Source organism: Ictidomys tridecemlineatus, chromosome 3, assembly GCF_052094955.1.
Source record: "Ictidomys tridecemlineatus isolate mIctTri1 chromosome 3, mIctTri1.hap1, whole genome shotgun sequence".
Lineage (NCBI taxonomy): Eukaryota > Metazoa > Chordata > Mammalia > Rodentia > Sciuridae > Ictidomys > Ictidomys tridecemlineatus.
This window is the reverse complement of record NC_135479.1, coordinates 3858788-3881010: the sequence shown is the minus strand read 5'-3', so window position 1 is coordinate 3881010 and position 22223 is coordinate 3858788. Positions and strand designations below refer to the sequence as shown.

General features: G+C 41.1%; 1 protein-coding gene across 9 annotated transcripts in view; it reads left to right on the top strand.

Moving 5' to 3' along the window:
- The window catches only part of Tnrc6c (trinucleotide repeat containing adaptor 6C), a 123764-nt gene that overhangs the window by 52060 nt on the left and 49481 nt on the right, over positions 1 to 22223 (top strand). For all 9 annotated transcript variants that reach the window (XM_078041551.1, XM_078041546.1, XM_078041552.1 and 6 more), the window contains one exon: positions 8657 to 8983. In XM_078041551.1, the coding sequence (XP_077897677.1) occupies positions 8657 to 8983 (327 nt within the window). The remainder of the gene's footprint in view (positions 1 to 8656; positions 8984 to 22223) is intronic.

Below are 22223 nucleotides of genomic sequence, written 5' to 3'. Positions count from 1 at the left end.
GTAACTATTAGAGGGGCAGGAATCAGTGAGGCCCTCTCCTGTGGTCTCTTAGAGGTGATGTGTACAAGTTTGAAAAGGAGCTCCTAAATGAAGTCCACCAGAGCCCCGCAGGGACAGTCTGGACTTCCTGTCCATGCTGTCACCTGGGGTTTTGGAAAATCAGTAGCAGTTTATAATATAGACTATTTGGCCTTATTATGACAATGTACCTGAAAATTTTAGCTGAAAACAAAATATTCTTAAAGAGTTAATACCTACCTGCCTTTTTTTTTTTTTTTTTTACCAGCAGGTGTTGCCCTCATTTAAAAAAAAAAAAAGTAAAAACTTAGGCAAAGCAGACTAAACAAAACTTCCAGCTCTCTGAAACTTTTTCGAACTCTTTAGTTAGTAAATGGTTTTGATCTTAATTTTTGTTGTTTTAAATATTTATTCATTTTTAAGTTTTAGGTGGACAGAATATCTTTATTTTACATTTATGTGGTGCTGAGGATCAAACCCAGTGCCTTGTGCATGCTAGGCGAGCATTCTACCACTGAGCCACAACCCCACCCCCTGATTTTTACTAAGTAAAACAAATGATTGTTGACCATCCATAAACCCAGTCAAGTTAAACTGATTCCCACAGCTTTGCTGTGTTTTGCTGCATAGAAACACTGATGTGTAGAAAGATAATTACATTGAAGCATGGCTTTAGATCCAGGATTGTGTGAAGAAGAGAAACATTAGGATTGCTTGAATTCCCTATTTCTTCTTGTTTTTAAATTTTATTATAGGTTATCTTATTTATTTGGGCAGGAATAGATTCAGAAATTTGGATCCAGAAAGAGTATGTATCTAATCCAGAATCACTCATTTGATTTATCTGCATTATGAGAATAGACCCAAATTTTGAGATGCTTCACTTTTCATTTGAGATGTGTTAAGTGGCTTCTAGTTTCAAAAGTCTGAAAAGTACTGGCTTAAATCACAGCAGGTATATAACTTCATCACCTAGAAGAGACCCCCAGAAGAGGGTGGGGTTGTGGCTCAGTGGTAGACTGCTCACCTAGCATGTATGAGGCCTTTGGGTTTTATCCTCAGCACTACATAAAAATAAATAAATAAAATAAAGGTACTGTGTCCAACTCCAACTAAAAAATAGACATTAAAAAAAAAAAGAAGAAGAAGAGACCCCAAAAGTACAGCTCAACCAGGTCAAGATTCATGGTTCCTGCTCACTGCTTTGCTGTGTAAGGGGTCTGTTCCCTTTCCTCAGGGCCCAAGAGGACCTCTGTACTCCCAGCCTGGAGCCCTGGCACTCGGGCAGCTGGAGACACTATGAGGTGGTATGAGGGAGACTCAGCATACTGGGCTTCTGTTGTGCTCCAGGGGCCCTTGGTCTTTTTGTTAATTTAACAAATGATATTCTTCTTTTTGTGAGACAATATGCAGTGCTTGGTGTGGCATGTAGAGCTGTAAGGGAAAAAAACCTCTCACCTTACACAGTGTGATTACTCAAGTTGCTGTATTCTCTGCTTCAATTGCAACCTTTAGAAAAACAGAATTATTTAAATGTAACATATTTCTAAGAAACTAGCTTAATTGATCTCTTTCAAGAAGACCTTGCTGCCAGGCGTGGTAGCACTCCTATAATCTCAGACACAGGAGGGATTCTGAGTTGAAGGCCAGCCTGGACAATTTAATGAGACTGTCTCAAAATAAAAAAACAAAGAGAGATGCAACTCAGTGGTAGAACTTCCATGGGTTCAATCCCCAGTACCAAAAGAAAAAAAAAAAAATCCAGCTGTCATTTCTGGAGCAACAATGTCTAACAGAAATTATAATATGAGGGCCTAAAAGGAAGCTGAGTGGTAGAGTGCATTTTTAGCATGTGCAAGGTCCTGATTTTAATCCCTAGCACCACAAAGAAGAAAACAGAAAAGAAATTCCGTTTAGGCTGGGTGCTATGGCGCACACCTCTAATCCTAGCTATTTGGGAGGCTGAGGCTGGAGGATCATTTGAGCCCAGGAGAGTTCAGCACCAGCCTGAGCAACATAACAAGACCCCATCTCTCCAAAAAAAAAAGTGAGCCAGGTGAGTCTAGTAGTAGCATCATTAAAAAATAACAGGTGAAGCGATTTTTTTACAGTTCTGGAAATTAAGCCTAAGACACTTAAGCCTTACACATGCACCCTGCCACTGAGGGACTAAAGTTACTTTTAATATAAATGTGTTTTTATCTAAGTATATCCACAGTACACCATTTAAGCGTTAAATCAATATGATAATATTTTTATACATTTTAATATTTCATATTTATTTGTATATTCAATATTTTTCTTTTCTTTTTTTTTTTTTTGTCTTAAGTCTTCAAAATCCAGTGTGTATTTCATACTTGCAGCGCATCTCAATGTGGACATCCAGCACTATTAGTAGCCATGTGTGGTTAAGGACCACCACATGGTCATCTTTCCTCTTCATCCTTGTCTTAAAATTTCCACTCAGTCATCCATGTTTGGAAAACTATGTGTCTTTTAGTACATATTAATTAATTTCCCAATTAACTGTTGGTGTATTTAGGTGAGAAACCATCGCTCATGCTTCAGTACCTTCCTATAGCAACCAGCATGGGCCTGGCTTAGCGCCAGGACATTCTCGTTCAGTATCAATAGGTGTGGTGTGAAGAGAGACACTTCTAAGCAGCCCTGGAGACTGGACTTAGAGAGGGAGACAACTCTGGGGCAGTATGTGGGCTTCAGTGGCACATAGAGGAGGGTGAGAGCCATGAGCATGGATGCCCACTCCTGAGTCACCCCAGGCAGGGATGAGAACAAAGGTGGCAGGGCCAGTGAAGCAAAAGGAGTCTTTGAAGGACGTAGGAAGGGGTGGGCAGACCTGTCTGAGATAAAGGTATTCCCTTGTGCATGAGACTCAGTGCTGGGATGGAGTAAAGCACCTGGGTTTCTAGGAGAAGACCTAACATGGCCAAACTCAGTGGCTCTTGTGTGTTCTTGATGAAGAGGGTTGCCTCCTTCTCTTTTCATTTAGCGATTGTTAAGAACATCCTCACGAGTGCAGAGGGGACATGGAGCTGACAATTATTTTTTCAAATTTATTTATTGATCTTGAGGATTGGACCCAGGGACACTCTACCACTGAGCTATATCCCCAGTCCTTTTTATGTTTTAATTTTTTATTTGGAAACAGGATCACAAAGTTGCCAAGGCTGACCTCAAGCTTGCAGTCTCTTACCTCAGGCTCCCAAGTAGCTGGGATTACAGGTGTGCACCACTGTGCCCATATAGTTTTAAAAATAAAAACACATAAGACTTCGGGATACATTACTGAGGTTTTTCTCCAAGAAGTTTCTATACCCTACACCAATATTCACAAACTTTTTCTGAAAAGAGCCAGATAGTGAACATTTTAGAATTTTTAGGCCATATTTGTTACATAGTCTTTGCTTTTATTCCCTTTACACACCCTCTGAAAATGTAAGAAGCATTCTTAGTTTACCTGCCAGCCCCGCCCTGCCTAGAAAACAGTTGTTCAAGGAGGAAAGGGAAGACTGGCTTAGAATGCTTGGGCTCTTAAAATGAGGCTAACTAATCAGTTATGGATAACTAATCAGAACAAATAAAAAATAAGTAATTAAATAATTAGATAAATAAATTAAAATTTAAATTTATATGTGACAGCAGAATACATTGCAATTCTTATTACCCATTAGAGCACAATTTTTCATATCTCTGGTTGTATACATAATATATTCCCACCAATTCATGTCTTCATACCTGTACTTTGGATAATAATGATCATCACATTCCACATCATTGATAACCCCATGTTCCCTTCCTTCCCCTCTCACCCATCTGCCCTATCTAGAGTTTGTCTATTCCTCCCATGCTCCCGCTCCCTATCCCACTCTGAATCGGCCTCCTTAGATCAAAGAAAACATTTGGCATTTGGTTTTTTGGGACTGGCTAACTTCACTTAGCATTATCTTCTCTAACTTCATCCATTACTTTCAAATGCCATGATTTTATTCTCTTTTACTGCTGAGTAGTATTCCATTATGATATATGGCACATTTTTTTTTATCCATTCATCTGCTGAAGGGCTTCTGGAGGGCTTCTGGATTGGTTCAATAAATGGGCCAAGGACCTGAAGAGACACTTCTCAGAAGATGATGTACAATCAATCAACTAATGCATGAAAAAATGTTCATCATCACTAGCAATTAGAGAATGCAAATCAAAACTACACTCACTCCAGTCAGAATGGCAGCTATTATTGCATATAAACAGCAGTCAGTGTTGATGAGGATGTGGGGGGAAAGGCACACTCATACACTGCTGGTGGAACTGAAAATTGGTGCAGTCAATATGGAAAGCAGTATGGCGATTTCTTGGAAAATTGAGAATGGAACCACCATTTGATCCAGCTATCCCTCTCCCCGGTCTATACCCAAAGGACTTAAAAACAGCATACTAGGACACAGCCACATCAAAGTTCACTGCAGCACAATTCACAATAGCTAAACTGTGGAACCAACCTAGATGCCCTTCATTAGATGAATAAATAGTAATTTTTTTTAAACGAGGCCTCGGCATAATAGAACAAGTAACAGTTGAGCCAAACATTCCACACACAAACATTTTAGAATCTGGTGGTTTAGTTTGAAAAAAGTGACTGGCTGATGATCGTTTACTCCTTCATTACTACAGCATGAATTTTTTTTTTCTTCTAATAGATTTGATGGAAAATAGCTCCGAATTTGCCCTTTGATCTTTTTTTTAAAATAGCAGCAGGCTGGGGATGTAGCTCAGTTATAGGGCTCTTGCCTAACATGTGAGGCCTTGGTTCAATCCCTAGAACTGCTGACAAAAAGATAGCAGCAGTGTCCTGGGAGAGCTCTGGGCTGTGGTCAGAGCAGTGACATCTGGTCCTGACATGTCAGCTGTGTTCCTTTGACTCGGTCCCCTCTGTTCTTGGGTACAGGTAATGGAGAGGTGAGACAATTCTGAAGTTCCTATTAGCATGAATTCTTTGCTTTGGAGTCCTTGCCAGTTTTCTGGGTTGGTTCAATAAATGGGCCAAGGACCTGAAGAGATACTTCTCAGAAGATGATGTTTTCTTCTAATCTTTTTTTTTTTTTTTTTTGAGAGAGAGAGAGAGAGAATTTATATATATATATTTAGTTTTTGGTGGACACAACATCTTTTTTTTTTTTTTTTTTTTTTGTGGTGCTGAGGATCGAACCCAGTGCCCCGTGCATGCCAGGCGAGCGCGTTACCGCTTGAGCCACATCCCCAGCCCCTCTTCTAATCTTTTAACAAGTAAATTAACAAGTGGACAGACCTTAATGATGGTAGTGACTGGCCAACCAGTGTCAGTTGCTTTTATAAAAGAGAGACTGGGTGCATGGAACTTTCTGCAGCATCATAGTAGTTCTCTTCCTTATTCCCGCCTTCCTCCTCCTCTTATTCTACTGCTTACTTTGAATTTTGTAGCAAATCTCTAGGAGACATTGAAAGACTCAGAAGGGCAAGGAGAGAAAGCTGCATAATGTTGGGGACATCTTGATTTTGAGATGCCTGTAAGAAATGCAGATGCAGGTCTCTGGTCACCATCTGGGGCTCCAAGCACAGTCATAAGATCACTAATAAAGCCATGGGAATAGGTGAAATGACCAGGATGAGTGTGTCAGTATAAAGAGTGCCTACAAGAAGCCACCTCAATGTTTATAGCAGCTCAGTTCACAATAGCTAAGCTGTGGAACCAACCCAGGTGTCCTTCAACAGATGAGCAAATAAAGAAAATGTGGTATATCTACACAATAGAATATTATTTAACCATAAAAAAGAATGACTTTATGACTTTTGCCAGGAAATAGAAGGAACTGGAGATTATCATGCTAAGTGAAATAAGCCAATCCCCCCCCCAAAAAAAATGGGCAGAATGCTCTTTCTGATATGCACATGCTAACTATGATAAGTAGGAGAGAGAGAAGAATAGAAGTTCATTTGATTAGACAAAGGGAAATGATGGGAAGAGAGTGGGGACAGGATTAGGAAAGACAGTAGAATGAATCAGACACAGCTTTCCTATGTTTGTATATGAACATATGACCAGTGAAACTCCACATGGTGTTCAGCCACAAGAATGGGATCCTTGTTAGAATGTTATACTCCATGTGGGTATAATATGTCAAAATACACTCTACTGTCAAGTATAGCTAAAAAGAACAAATTTTAAAAAATTAATGATTAAAAGAATAAGGTGTCTGCATCAAAATCTCAAGCACAGGCAAGAAGGAAGTCTGCTAAGGGAGCAGGAGAGAGCTGCTGAGCACAGGAGTCTCCCAGAGACAGAGGTCAGAAAGGATGATGTTGATCAGAACAGCACTGGATTAGGCATTAGAAATAATTTGGTCCTGCATGATAAGGTTTCCATGAGGAGATGGATGAAGGGAGAATAGCAAGTGAGGAATCAGGAAGAGGCCACACTCTCACACTCCAGGAAGGTTGATGGTAGGAGACAGAAAAATTGAGAAGTCACTGGAGGGGAATTGGGAGCTAAGAAGAGTGGTGGTTGTTGCCATTGGAGGGATTAGATTTGAGCATGTTGTAGTGCTGATGAGAAAGAGCCAGCTGCAGTCGCCAGACAGCCCCCTGCCAGTGAGTGGTAAGAAGTGTGCTTTTCTCCACCCTCCCACACACTCACAGGTGACAGGATTTTTTTGTACACATAGTGACATCTTCGTCATATTAAAGCTCTGACTAGGAAAAAATAAACAAACTTATGAAGGAGTAAATCCAAGACCCACTCTTGTGCTTTGGCTCTCTGTGTCTGCTCTGGAGGTAGCTATGAGTTGGATTCTGGAGCACATGTTGCCTCCTTGATCCTAACTGGTTACGAGATGTACTGGTATCCCATATACCACTAAGAAAGAAGAAAAATGCTGCCAGTGAACTGACACCTCACGGATTGCAGGGCACATCCCAGCATAAGTGATGTGAGTGAAGGAGGAAGTGCTTCAGCTTCCAAGTTGAAGGGGCAGTTGACACGTGGACTGATGTACCGTGGTGGCAGCACTTAAGGAGGTCTTTGCTGGATAACTATCTGGCTTCTACAGTGTAAAGTCAGGTTTATCGTGGGGCCTGGGAAGAGGCTGGGCAGAGGGGTGGGTAAAGGCATGAGCGGCTTGACTGGAAGGTTTTGAATGAATTGTTCACCCAGGAGCATACAGGATTGGGGGGAAGCACAAAAGGCAGGGACCATGCTTTCAGAGCAGCACTGAACTGCCTGGTGGCTGAGCTTTCTTGGAGAGATCTGAATCAACATAGAGTAGCAGACAGTGACTTCTTTCAGGAGGAAGGACTTGCCAGGCAGTAGTGACAGAAAGGCGGGCAAAGGCCTCAAGAACACTGAGAGGCAGTGTAGCAGTCATCTGGTGGAGCATGGAGTTCACATTGTGAGACAAAAACTGCAGACTAACCAGAGCTGGTAATATAAAGAAAAACAGTAACATTTCAGGACCCCCCACTGTGGACTTAAATATTTTTATGTTACTTGTTCATTAAAGATATACACTGAACTATGTATAAACTCATTTCGTACATGAGATTTTATTTTGCTCAGCCACACAACCAAGGATGTTTTAGAGGGTGCAGTAGCTCATGCCTGAAGCAGAAAGATCACAAGTTTGCAGCCAGCCTAAGCAACTCCGCAAGACTTTGTCTGAAATTTAAAATAAATGGCTGGGTGTGTAGATCAGTAATAGAGTGCCTCTGAGTTTTTTTAAAAACAGACCCCAGGTCTGTTTTTAAAAAAGAACCAAAGACAGTAACATGAAAAATGTGATGTCCTGAATAGTAGTGTCGGACATTCAGGAGGAAGGCGGGCCCAACTGTTGGGGCTTAGGTTCTTTTGTGCCTGGCATGGGCATGCAGGTCATTAACCACTACACCATCCACCTTTGCCTTGGGCATGCTTGTGATTATTGCACAGTAGCCACCTTTCTCCTTTTCCAGTGAATCTGGCAATGCTGTAGATGGTATTCCCACGAATGCTGACGCTGAAATCCAATGCTATTCAGCTCTAATTGTTCATATAGCTTAGAATGCACAATAACTTATTCATTATTATTAGAATTAAAACAAAAATAAGTTCAAGGACACCTTGAGGATCCTGTGATTTGTATACACATTGAACTAGCAGTGGTTCTTGAAGGGTCATCTACGGGCCAGCAGCAGCATCACCTAAGAACTTGCCAGAAGCTCAGGTGCCCAGTTTCTCCCTCTCCTCCAGCCTACTGCATCAGAAGGTCTGTGATGTGGGTAGGGGTAGGAGACAAGCTGCTGGGCTTTAACACCCTCTAGAGGTGATTCTGTTGAAAGCAAGTGTGAGAATTGTGTTTAATCTGTTACCCTCCTTTTACAGATGGGGACACTAAGGCCCAGAGCAGCTAGCCCGAGATCTCAAGATGACCGTTCATTTGTAGGAAAACTGGGTTCAAAACTGCAACTGCAGGCTTTAGTCCAGTTCTGTTTCCAAAGCACTGCATTGTCATTTTTTTCCTCTGGTATTTTTTGTTTGTTTTCCTTGGTTTGGGTTATATTTTAAGAAGATACTATTAAAGCTTTGGGTTCTTTTTCCTTTTGTTCTTTTTAGTGCCAGAACCTACTAAGACCTGTTCAAGCCAGCTCCAACCTGCCGGTACCAGTACCAGTACTTCCACCAGCACTATCTCCAGCAGCAGCAATGGCAAACGTGCATCTGCCGGTGGCCAGCAGCCAGCTGCATCCCGTTACCTGCCTCGAGAGGTGCCTCCACGCTTCCGCCAGCAAGAACAGAAGCAGCTGTTAAAGAGAGGCCAGCCGTTACCTACAGGGACTCTGACCAGTGTGAGCCCAGCACAGGTTGCTGGTTCTGCAGGGACAAGCCCTCCCCCCCTCCCTGGAGCCGGGTCGCAGCAGCATCCCAACAAGCTCCAACCAGGTAAAAAGCAAAGGAGTATGAGTTTTTTGTTTTTGCAGACTAAGGATTGAACCCAGGGCCTTGCATGCGCTAGATACATACTCCACCATTGAGCCACACCCTCAGCCTGAGGCTGCTACTTTCTTTTTTTTTTAAATACCTTTATTTATTTTTACATGGTGCTGAGGATCAAACCCAGTGCCCACACACATTGGGTAAGTGCTGTATCACCCTGCTACAACTCCAGCCCCAAGCCTGAGACTTTTTATATGAGAACTCTGCTCTGAGAAATAAAAATAGACATATTTTGGTGTATGTTGGTGTATGTTCACTATATACTTAGTAATAGAGATAGACTGATTGATATCAGATTTGAAAGTTTGTATTTACTTCTCTTTATCCTGGTATTTCCTTGTATCTGAAGATATCATTAACTTCTTTGGCTCAACTGCTCTCTCACTGGAAACTAAAGGACCATGTGACCCTACCAAGGCAATGCTGAAAATCTATGCACTGAAAACCTTTCCCTTTGCGAGGCTGTCTCTGAGTGTGCACATGCCTGAGTCCTGCGGCCCGGGGTTCTGCTCCAACTATGTCATGCTGCTTCCTTGCCCACGTTGTCTGGCAGCTTTTTCTTGACTCCCAGGAAAAACTGCCATGTGTCCCTTTGCTTTCCTGCTGCTGAGATGTAGCTGTTCCTTGTCTCAGCTCCTGTCTGCTCCTTCTCCAGTCTTCTGCATTTTATGATTTGTACTTTTGAGAAATTTCTTTATTGTAGTTTTAGGGAATTTTGGCGAGAGAGCAAAGTATTTAAGTTCAGCTGCCATATTTCTCTTTTATTTTCTTAACTTTTTTAAAAAAGTAATTTAAATGCTAGTTGATGTCCCTTCTATAGTAAATAACACACTTGCTTATAGTTGTGAAATTCAGGTCTGTAATTAGATAATCAAATAAGCTTTCAAGATTGGGGTTTAAAAAAAATATGTCACAGGTCATATTAATACTTGTTTTCTTTCGCGTGCTACCTTTTATAATAGGGAATAATGCCAACATAACCTAAAAGTATTTAGCAGTGTTTTTCAAAACTGTGACTTTGTGGTATGTTTGAAATGAACATTTTAAGATAACTCTGCCATATCTCTTCAAATAGCCTTGACTTTTATCTGCTAAGCATCTGGTAGGGGGGAGGTAGACCTATGATTGTCACCAAAAAGCAAGACAATAAAGAAAAAGTATGTTCATTGATCATAGTCCCATCTGTTTAGCTGTAAACATTTAAATCAAACATGCAAATTACTTTCTACACTGAAATGCCATCTTCAGGATAATCTTAACCAAGATCTGCAGTCAGATCTAAATAGGTTAGTGAGTTAAGGTGTTTAGTGTGAAAAACTGAACAAGAAATGTAATAGCCTTTCCCTGAACCTCACTTGGATGCACTTTCTTGACTATTTTGCATCAGGTTCCTTCTCCTCAGATGCTGTTGGTGCAGGATGTTCCTGGTACCTCTTACATAAAAGGTAGAGCATCATCAAGGATTAATTCCATAAAATTTTGGTGCAAAAATGATATTCTCTAATAAACTTTTTCAGGACTGAAGAGCACTTGTCTGGCATGTATAAGTCACTGGGTTCCATCCCCAGCATCACAAAAAAAGAAGAAAATGAAGAATTATAAAACAGATTTTTTTTCTAAACATAATAACTTTATCCAAGAAAACATTTCTAGTTTATAGTCCTTTTAATATATATACACACACTAATATATATATAAATTATATATATATAATTTCCACACACATATATACTCACATACATATACACATACATGGCTGGAGATATAACTCTTTGGTATAGGGCTTGCCTAGGGTGCATAAGACAAGGCCCTGTGTTCCCAGCACCACAGCATCACAAAAAATGAATAAATAAAGATTTGAGAACATAAACCCTTTTTGTCGATAAAATAAACTGATTCTTGATCTAAACAAAAGTATTCCTTTTTACACCATCTCTCGTCCCCACACTCTCTGGTGTCAGCATGTAAATCTTCCCCACAGTTCACTTTTCATTGATTTGAGACATTCCCTCAGCACCCTGCCTCTTCCTGATGCACAAACTCTGTTTTCCTGCCCTTGCAGCTTGTCTGATCAGCCCTTCCCTCCTCTTTTCCATGCCCACTTTCTGTCCTAAGCAGACTGTTTGTGGGCAGTGCAGGGGGTTGGTGCTGGCACATCTTCCCCCTGATAAAGTTCGCTGCCCAGCTTCTTAAGTCTGTGGCCTTCGTGGCTCACCATACTGTATAATCTGTATCTTTTGCTGATTAATTCATTAGTCTCACCTTTCCATTAAATCAAAAAGACACTGTAAAGAAAAGTATCTGAACTTTCCTTTGTGTGACTAGCTTAGCAGAGAGAAAAGGCTCTGAACTGTGGGTAAGACCTAGAAGCTAGTACTGGTGATGCCCCCTACTAGTACTTCATGTCTCTTAGGAAAGGTCTGAATCTCTTGTGACCTCTACTCTCTAAGGTCCCTTTCCTTTAAGTTATGACTCAAACACTATTCTGGAGAGCTTATTTGAGGTCTGTGGTAGGTATTGCTGGGTTGCCATTGCATTGTGGGTTCATCATGGAGATTGTAGCAGCATGTCGGTGTGCATGGAAGGAGCATGCAGAGACCAAGCACTTCCTCTGTGTCACTTTCACTCTCTGAACCCTTCATCCACCCAGTGAAGAGATTCCTACTTGGCAGGATTTTAAGATGAGGTATGCATCTCATACTCCATGTAGGGCCTTGTCTATTGAGGTATTCAGTAAATGCAGCTGAGACTTGGGACTAGTGTAACTTTGAGATGTGAAGCAAGCACGTACCATCTTGGAAGTGACTACATTCTAAAATACTGTAGTAAAAAGAAAAAGTAAAACAGTGCAGTAAAGCTTTCTCACATGGTACTTTGGAATTTCAGCTGTTCTCCCTAGAGTTGAATATTCTATAAACTTTCCTTTTCATGGTACAAGTCACTTAATGACTTCAAATCCAGGTGAAATTGTATGAGTACTTTCCAGAAGCATAGCCAGTTGCAGTGAAAATTTTTTTTAGGTACTGCTTAAAATAAAAGCTCTTGTAATTTTTTTTGAAATTATTTTCATGATATTTTTGTAAGCAGGTTCTCATTCCTGCATTAAAATGACAAGAGTTTCTTTCGTAAGTATGTTCCTCTAACTCTAAGGTTACATTAAACAAAGTATGAATGCCAAGTCAGCAGAACTAAGAGCAAGGCAGGCAGGCAGGGTGAGTGACTAATGCTGAGGAATTTCAACAGCATACCACTCCTAATGAGAAGAAAAGCAACCTAGTTTATCGATTGCTATGTTTTTCCCAAGTGGATCTTTATGTGAAATCTTTTCTCTCTCAAGTTTTAGTGCTCTTTGGAAAGTCAGAGAAGGTAGAATATCCTCTGGAAGGAATTAATGGAGTTCAGGTCACCTTTATCGTAGTTTTTAAATGTTGCTAGAAGCCCAGAGGGGCTTCCTGATCTCCTCACATAAAAGTGTCTGGCCATTTGCTGCCTCTTCCAGTTGGAGGTGGATTGCTGCAGTTCCTTTTGTGTTGATAGGAAACTTACATGTCCAATTAGGTAAACAGAATTTGGGCATAAAATTAAACCACACAGATGTAGAAGTGGGAAAGTCTTAAAAATTTGAAAGTGTAGAGGTTTGGGACCTTTTTGAGTATAGAAAAAAATTATATACTGTTAATAGTACAAGACAACTGGTGGAATCAGGAAAGGGACCTCACCTAACAATTTTTATTTAATCATTCTTTATATACCTTGTACTTCCTAATGGAATTTATGTTGGTAGGTTGGTCTGGCTCTTCCAAAGTTCTATTATGATCCATCTGATGTTTTACATTAATTTGTCAAGCTTGTATATACAGAAAAAATTGCAACCCCAAGTTTTGTCATTTCTTAGACAAAGTAGTGCACCAGTCCTGTACTTTCTCACCATCTCCTTGCATTTCTTGTTCTAGCAGAGCATTGGGACTGCATTGTCACACTGAGTATGCACACCTCTGAGGAGGGCAGGAAATACTGATCTTTCAGAACTTGAGTTTCATCAAGCCCTGATTGATTGAACAAAAACATTTGTTGAATGCCCACAGAATGTAGATACTCTGCATTGGGGACCCTTGATTCGTGAAAAAGTATGTTGGGATGTTGTAACAGATATCAGTGTAGGTTGCCATGCACATGTGAAAAGGGCAACAACCCAGACTGCTGAGGAGGACTGCCAAGGAAGGCTTTCTACAGGTAGAAGTGACAGGAGCTGAGCTTGAGATTAGCTATGCTTTGCAGAGCAAGTAAAAGAGAGCAGCCCGCATGCAGAGGCATAGGCCTGCAGAGGGTCAGTGTGTCTTGAGGGCCAGATGTGAGCAGGCTGCAAGGAGGCTGTAGACTGAGCAAGCTGGCCATTAGTGTTACTAAGTAGAAACAAAAAACCAATTCAAAATTTTATTATTGTAATTCAGAGCTGTTCCAACAAGATGCTACTGGAACTTGATAAGCCAATTCTGAAGTTCATCTAGAAGGGCAAATGTTCATGAACAGAATACCAAGACATTTTGAAAAAGAAAATAGCTATCAGCCAGGCATGGTGGACTATGCCTATAATCTTAGCAGCTCAGGAGATTGAGACAGGAAGATCAAGAGTTCAAAGCCAGCCTCAGCAACTTTGTAAGGCCCTCAGCAATTTAGCAAGACCCTGTCTCTAAATAAAATGCAAAAAGGAGCTTAGGATGGGGCTCAGTTATTAAGTGCCCCTGGGTTCAATCCCCAGTACCAAAAAAAAAAAAAAAAAGGCGGTCAGAGCTGTAATCCTTTTGTAATCTTGATGTGTTGCTGGGCAGGATAAACAAATAGATTGATGAGATATAGTGGAAAGACAGGGAGTGCATATAGAAGCAGGGATCAGACAGTGGTCAGTGTGGTCATTGTGAACATGATGAATCATATCTCTGTTGGATGTTAGAAAGCCATAGGCAAAACAATACAAGAACCACCAAAGATGATGTAGGAGAGTATTTTCCAGATATTATTAGGAAAGTTTCTTTCAACCATAAGCTTTGGAGAGAAAAGTTGACAAATTTGAGTGTATAATAATTTAAAACTTTATACAAGGTGATAAATAAAACCTAAGAGGAAATGCTTATAATGTATTTATAGTAAAGGGTAAGTAGCTCAGAAAAACCAAGGGGGTGTACAAATCAGCAAGGAAAGAAATTGGGCAAAAAAATTTGAACCAGAAGATCATGGAATCATACATGGGACCTAGACGTATTGAAAGTGTTACTTATGATCAGGGAGAAAAGAAAATGAGAACCATGATATACCACTTTTCACTTACCCAATTGTTAAAACTTTAAAATCTGGTTCCTATTCCTCTGTTAGGATAATAGCAGTATTACCATTGAATGGGTGCTTACCATTTGCTGATTCAAGTGCCTATCACACGGTAACTCATTTTTAACACCCTCCAGACCCCAGAACCACCTCAAGCAACTAGAGAGTATGGAGGAAGAGTGGCTCGATGTTCTGTGGGTTGGCCAATAAATAGGAACAACCTCTGTAGTGGGCCATTGGGCAGGATTTATCAGCATTTCATGTGGCTGCATCTTGACCCAGGCTGTTGCAAATATGGGAACACATCCTGCAGACACCTGTGGGCATGGCCCCTTGTTACACCCAAGGCTTGTGGCTCTGTGCCCCATGGCATGACCAGTGATGGGCCAGTTGAATTGTGCTGCAAGGCTGTAGGGACAGAAATGGAATTGACTGTTGCTTCTTTGGAGCAGTTACAAGTGTAGGTAGTTTTGGTTTTCCAGTGAAAACCAACATCTTGCTTTAACCATAATGATGAAAACAGCCTGAGTTGAGAACCAATTGAGCATCTTCTGGGTCCCCAGACAGGTCCCCAAAAGTGGTATATCACTTTTAGACTTCCTCCATTTCCTGCCAGAGTTCAGGTTCAGGTTCCCCTCTGTCGGCATAGTGTCAGTGTTGTGTTGTCACTGTTGACCTTGGATGTCACAGAGAGGCTTGATTGGTTTTGCAGCTTTGTTAAAATCAACATCCCATTTTGTAAACAAGATAAACAAGATCCTAATACTTGCATGTAAGAATAAGTCCTTGAGGCTTGGGGCGTGGCTCTAAGGTAAACCACTTGCCTTGCATATTCCATCTCCGGTACTGCAGGTAAATAAGTCCTGGATACATATAAGATTTAATAATCTGATGTTGCAGTGAAACTCACTGAAGCTTAAGGCAAAAACAGACTTTATGTAATGGACTACCAATTCAAAAGAGGTTTCCAGGACCAAGCCTGTTCCCGTTAGTAATAAATATCCCATGGGCCACTTGTAGAAAATAGGCTCTTAAGCAGTTGTTCCCAGAGGAGCCTGTGTGGCAAGGGGTGAGAAATGTCTTCCAAGGGCTGGGGTAGCCCACCAAGAGCCATAAAGGAGGAGGAGGAGGCAGCCTATAAGTATTTTAGTCACAGGAAGGCTGGCCTGGCTTCAGGACTCAGAGTGGTGCTAGCTCTGACCATGGGCAAGGTACAGCCTATCACTGACAGTAGCCAGAGACACAGCCAGGTGTTGCCTGTAGTGGAAGAGCTTCTGCCAGACCAGTGGGCCAGGCCATCTCCCATTTCTGAACTGGGTTCTCTTTGAATAAAGTCTGTTTCTGGCAAATATAATGTTAGTCTTCTCACAGATTAATCCAGGGGAAAGTTGGTGTTTGAATTCATATTTTGATTGTGAGGGGAAGTTCATTTGGCCAATTGACCTGGTTGGATGAGTGTTGGCATATACACATGTAGTGATTTACACTGCCAGGATTCCAAAGAATGCCACTTTATCACTTTATCATCTTATTTTCTCTTTTTTAAAAAATATTTTTTTTAGTTATACATGGACACAATATCTTTATTTATTTTTATGTGGTGCTGAGGATTGAACCCGGTGCCTCATTTATGAGAGACAAGTGCTCTGCCACTGAGCCACAACCCTAGCCCCATGTTATTTTCTCTTAAGGTTACATTTTGCAAGTGATAACTCCAACTTGAAACACTCAAGAGCTTTTATTAAAAAAAAAAAAAAAAAAGAAAAGAAACTTTTTCCTAGGCAGAAGCAAAACAATATTGTTTTGGTGGATGCTTTGTACATTTATTAAACAGAAGGTTTGATTAATATTCGGCAGTGTTTGCTACTTAGATCCTTTTTAGATAAGGCAGAAAAGTAATTAGGAAGTTGAACACTTGCCAATTTCCATATGGGCTCATTGAGAATATCCCAGCTGGTGTTGGTATGTAAAACGTTGAGAGGATGTGTAGGAAGAGAAAGAAGGGATGAAAAGGAAAGGCAGAGCAGTGGGGTGACAGTTCACAGACATGCAGCCAGGAGACAGTATGCTGCTGCTATTTTGGCTGGCTTTCAAAACACAGAAGAGGCTCTGGTGCTAATTGTTACTGATCCTGAAGTGAAAATATTTGTGATGGTTGAGAGAATTTGAAGAGGAAGGAAGTAGATTTAGTGCAGTTTCAGTTAGATGATCAAAGTGTGAAGAGCCCACTGTCGGTGTCCTACCCGTTGGTCTCCTCCTGGAGTGAATGGAAGGGCGTCACCTGGACCTACCTGGGCCAGAGTGCCCTGGCAGCTCTACAGGAGGCTCCAACTGGACCTACTCACATGTTGGAGCTGGAGCCCTAGGAGCTAGGACATCACAGGGTCCACTCTGTGCCAGGGGACATCCCGTGGGAGGTGAGCAGCACCTACTGTGGGTATTTCCTGGTAGAGCAGGAGAGGCGGAACAAGCCCTGAACAAGAAGCAGCTGACCTTTTCTGAGTCAACCTGAATTTCCACTGCTGAGCAGAACTCGCCCTGGCTCCTGGCTATAGCTGGGTGGGATAAGATGGCCCCTGGAGGGTCCTGCTCAGCAGTTCAACTCCCAACTCCTTAACCTTAAGAAAGCAATCTCATTTCCAGCCATTTTCAAGAAAAACACAAGGCAACAAGCTGATTTCTTTTAGGAGTTTCATTACTGTTTCCAGTAATCCTTTTACTCTGGTCTGCGTTTAGTAATCCCTTGTGCTTCCAGCAATTGAATAAGATGCTTAGAAGTCTCTTCAACCACAGAATTCTAATTGCAAAGTACTTTCTCCCTGCAATTTTTTTGTACACAGTGAGTAGAGTTGAATGGGAGGTTTCTTGGGTCCTCAAGAGCTGAAAACAGTAATAACATTTAGCCTGTCCCTGACCACCAGGTAGCAAGGGATTTGTGTTGTCAGTAAGCATTAGTGAACATAGAAGTTAAAAGCACTGGGAACCATTCTTCGTAATGTATGATTGTGATAGTATTTTGATGGCAGTGATGGTAATGGTGGCGGTAGTAGTAGTGGTGATGGCAGTGGTAACCATAGTGATAGTAATCATTGTAATGATAGTTGTGGTGACACCAATGATGATGATAGTGGTGAAGGGACAGAGGAGGCATTCAGGGATGTGACAGAATACTGCTATTCAAACTCCTCAGAGTCCTATTGAAGACTTGAAGAATGTCTTAAAGAAGAGCAGGGAGGTGTGGTGAGTGGGGAAAGCCTGGTTTTTACAAAGTGGCTTTAAATTTAACTCACATGTAGAGGACAGATTTTGCTGTTCGTTTTCTGTTGCTTGTTTAGTTTTTACCAGTCTGCTAAGGCATTATTATGTGCCTGCCCTAATGTGACTTCTGGCGTTGTCCTCATCTGAAAGCTTGCTTAGGCATCCACATTCAACAGTTTTCACTAGCGATAATAACAGTAAAATATTTGAGTGACATTTTCAAATCAACTTGAGTCTATATTTGAGAACCAGAAATACTAAATTGGAATCATGCCTTTTTGCTTTCTGGCTTTCAAGGTCTTTCCAAGTGAGTTCTGCTAGTTGTGTTTTTGAGATGGGGTCTCGCCATGCTGCCCTGGCTGGCCTCCAACTCCTAGGCTCAAGTGATCCTCTATGTCAGCCTCCCAAGTAGATGGGATCTACAGGTGCATACTACCACAAGTAGATAAGACACGGTTGATCCCCATTTTAAAACTTTGAAGGAAAAAGTGGTAGAACAAGGTAAAAATGAAAGAAGGGACATAAGGAAAAACTAAAGCAAAGAATGAAGCTTCTGTGTGTCAGACCTGGCTCTGCCCTGGGTAGAAAGCTCTCTGAGCAGGAACTTGACAGTCTTGAGAACTTTCCCGCCCATCTTTTCAGTCTTGAGATCCTGTCAGGGAGCAGCTGTGGAATAGGCTGTTGAATGTGGATGTCTCAGGGAACTTTCAGATGAGGACACTTACCAGGAGTCACATGAGGGTAGACACAGTATGGGGCCCTAGATGGTGGGAAAAGAGAAGTTTGTCAGAAAATTTCCTAGGGCACCACGCTGGGAAAACCCAGCAGTAAGGCCAAAAATCAGAACTGTAAGGATTACATGTGGAGTAATTTTCACTATTCATGCTTCACCTCTTGGTTTTCTCATTTTTAATGTTCATTATTTCCCATATTTAATGCTCATAGCACCTCAAAAGTACTTTTCCTGGAAAAAAAATGCATATATTTTGGAGTTCTTAAAGCTTGATCACATTGGAAAATTTTATAATAATTGTCTCTTTTTGTCTCCTTATTTACTGTTTTCATGACAATGAAAACATACTGAAAAAATTATATAGTAAGTGATTACACATAGATAAAATGTATAGCAAATTAACCTGGCCTGGTTTTTTTGTTTGTTTGTTTGCTTTAATCTCGGCCTCATTTTAAGCCCTTTCAGGAGTTACATGTCTAAGTTTTGCCATTCTTGGCTGAATTGAAGACAGAAGTCCTCATTTCCCATCAGCTGAGGAGAGGGGACTTGAGGAGGGTAGATTCTGAGTGAATCATGTTGGAATGTTGGTAATAGCATTTTACAGATTTTACATCTGAGAAGTTCAACACTGATATATAGTGCTATTATCTAATAGATCTAAATTTAATATACTTAAATTTTCCCATTATCCCAATAAAATCCATCATAATGATCAATTCACCTATATTTGTTGATGCCTCTCTCCTCCCCAAAAAACAAGTAAATGATAAGGTGTTTCATATGGTAAAGTCAGAGTTCATATATCAGGTTTGGATTTGGGCTTTTACACTTTCAGAAAATTTTTTAGAGAAATACCTAGGATCTGCCCTTAGAGCATTTCTAAGTGATAAAATAAACAGAACACAACTTTAGTTCACTCTTTATGTTGTTTGTCTCCATGTACCTCCATTGGATTTTCAGTGAGGTTAATTTTGGGAGATTGAGATTGAGATTTTGATAGAGTTGAAGAACCAACAAGTAAGGAACAAGAGAACAGCTAAAATCCATTACCTGAGGAGGTAATGGGCACTATACTGGGAGGTTCCCAGGTCTCCTGTGGCTACCCGGAGCCTCAGAAGAGGGGAGGTGGAGGGAGAGATAGTATATACGCATTGTGTTTCTTTTAAGTGAATGTCACCATTCCAGCCAAATTGACTTCTGTAGTTTCAATTAAGTTGGTTGCCAGGCAACACGGCAGCGAAGCTTAATACTGCCTTTAAAACCAACTGAAGATATAAACATCATTCTTCTGTTATTATTCAAAGCTGCTTTGAAGTAATGATGAGAACTACTCATTTACTCGTCCAGCGGATATTTCTTCATGGCCTACCCTGTGCCAGACAATCTGCTAAGCTCTGGAGGTAAAAATAGTGTAGGCATAGGCAGGCCTTGCCTTCCTGGATTTGCCGCCTAGAAGGAGACCAGCCAGCAATTGCTTGGTAGCTTGCTCTGGGCTGGGTGCTCCATAAGAAAAGGTGTTGTCTTTCTTCTGAGCCCAACACTTAGCTTGTTCATAACAGACCAGGAAATGTGTCATTAAACAGAAGTTGGCAAGCTGTGGGCCCATGATCCAGTTCTGATTCACCACCTGTCTTTGTAAATAAAGTTTCATTGGACACACACCCACACTGGTTTATTTATGCATTATCTGTAGTGGCTTTTATACCACCACAGCAAACAGAGACCAGTGGCCCAGGAATCATAAAATATTTACCCTCTAACCCTGTGCAGCAATTGTTGCCAACCTGATCTAAAGGGGTTAACAGGAAAGGAAGACTAATAATATGGCAGAGGGTCCTAATTGGAGAAAGAAAGTCTCTCAAAGTGGATGTGCACTGAGTTGAGATAGGAAAGCAAAGTAGATCTTGAGTCCAGGCAGGGGCAGCTCTCCAATGGCCCTGTCTTAGGAGGGCAGGGTACAAACAATGCCTTGAGGACTGGCTGAGCTAGAGCCCAGAGCAAAGGAAGGAGTGATACAAGGTGAGACCTCAAAAGAGAGGCGGACTTTGAAGTGCTTGGGTGAGCACTCAGGACCCATGGCTTTGGAAAAGAATCTTGGTGCAGCACTGAAGATAGCGATAGGGATTAGGAATGGAATGAGACTGGGCAAGCTGGTATAATCTTCCAGGAATGCCGTCATGCCACCTGGACAAGAGGGTGTTTTGAGGGGGGATTGGGTTTTGTTTTTAGTGAAAGGATTTTGGAGATGCCCATGTGTGAACTCAACAGGTATGGCTTCCTCCTGCTCTTATTGGGTATTGGCTGTTGGGGATGCCTGCACACCTGCCCTGTGTAGAAGAGACTTTGCTTCCTGTCAGTTCCTCCCCACTGGTGTGCACCTCAGCCTGGGAAGGATTACACAAGTGTGCTGCCTTTGTGGTGGGCCCTTCCAGAGCAGTACATGCAAATAGTCTATTTCCTGGTTCTTGACTCTGTTCATTTTAAACAGAATAAACAAATTTGATTATAAAAATATCTTTGCTTTACACATGAGATGTTCAATACCATTAATCTTTAGGGAAATAAAAATCAAAACCACAGTGACATACCACTTCACCCACTAGGATAACTGTTATTTAAAAAAAAATTTTTTTTTAAATAACAGGTATTGTCAAGGATGTGGAGAAATTAGAGCATGTTGCTAGTGGGAGTATGGGGTGGTGCATTTGGTGTGGAGGATAGTCTGATGCCCAGAAGAATGAAAACAGAGACTGCAGCAGATCCTTGTGCACTAGTGCTCACAGCCCCTGTTCTCAAAAGACCAAAAGGGAGAAGCAGCAAAATGTGGCCTGTCCACCCAATGGAGTATTGATCAACCACCAATGCAAATGGTGATCGAATTCATTCACCAGCATGGGTGGGCCTTCAAAGCATTCCACTCAAGTGGAGCAAGCCAGACACAAAGACAGATGCTGTGTGGTTCCACTTGCAGGAGGTGCTTGGCATGATCAAACCCACAGAGGACAGAATAGGGGAGTTACCAGGGGCTGGAGGAGTGAGTGCAGAAGAATCAGTGGGCACAGTTTCAGTATGGGACAATGGGGAATTTCTAGAGATGGATGGTGATGCTGGTGATACTTGATACCATTGAATTCTGTACTCAAAAAAGGGTTAAAATGGTAAATTTTGTGTTAATGTGTATTTTATCACATTAAAAACATCTTTGATTTCATATCATAGTTGAGATTGACCCCACCAAATATGCAGCTTGAATTTGTGTATATGTGATTCTTATGTTAATGTGTATTGTACCAGAATACAATTTCTAGTAAGCTCTAGAAATTGCAAATTTTAGAGCCAAGAACCTTAGGGATTAATATAACTCAACATTATCTTTTTAGACTTGAGAAGTGACTGACTTAGCAAGAACTCGCATTTGGTCTCAAACGTTTATGCCTTTGTTCATCCAGGAGACATTGGTTACCTAATATGTGACAAGCATTGTGGATATAGAACTAAGAAGGTACCATCTATACCCTTGAGGAACTTGCCCTGAGAAATTAGATTTTTGATCCAGTGATCAGATTGATTTTTAGTCACTGTTTCTCTAAAATGCCTGTTCCTGGATTTTCTTCATTATTTGTAAGGTTTTGGGTCTTCTTCTTAATGATTTATAAAAGTTCTTTACTCTGATAATTGTCCTTTATCTGTTACTACCTGCCTGTAGCTTATGTTTTGTTTTTCAGTATATGATGTCATTTGTTGTATAGATGTTTCAATGTTAATGTAGCCAAATTTATCAATGTTTTATGGCTATGCATTTCATGTCTTCTGTAAGAAGATACAATGTCAGAGGTCCCAGAAATAAGTTTCCTGTATTTCCTTATTAAGCTT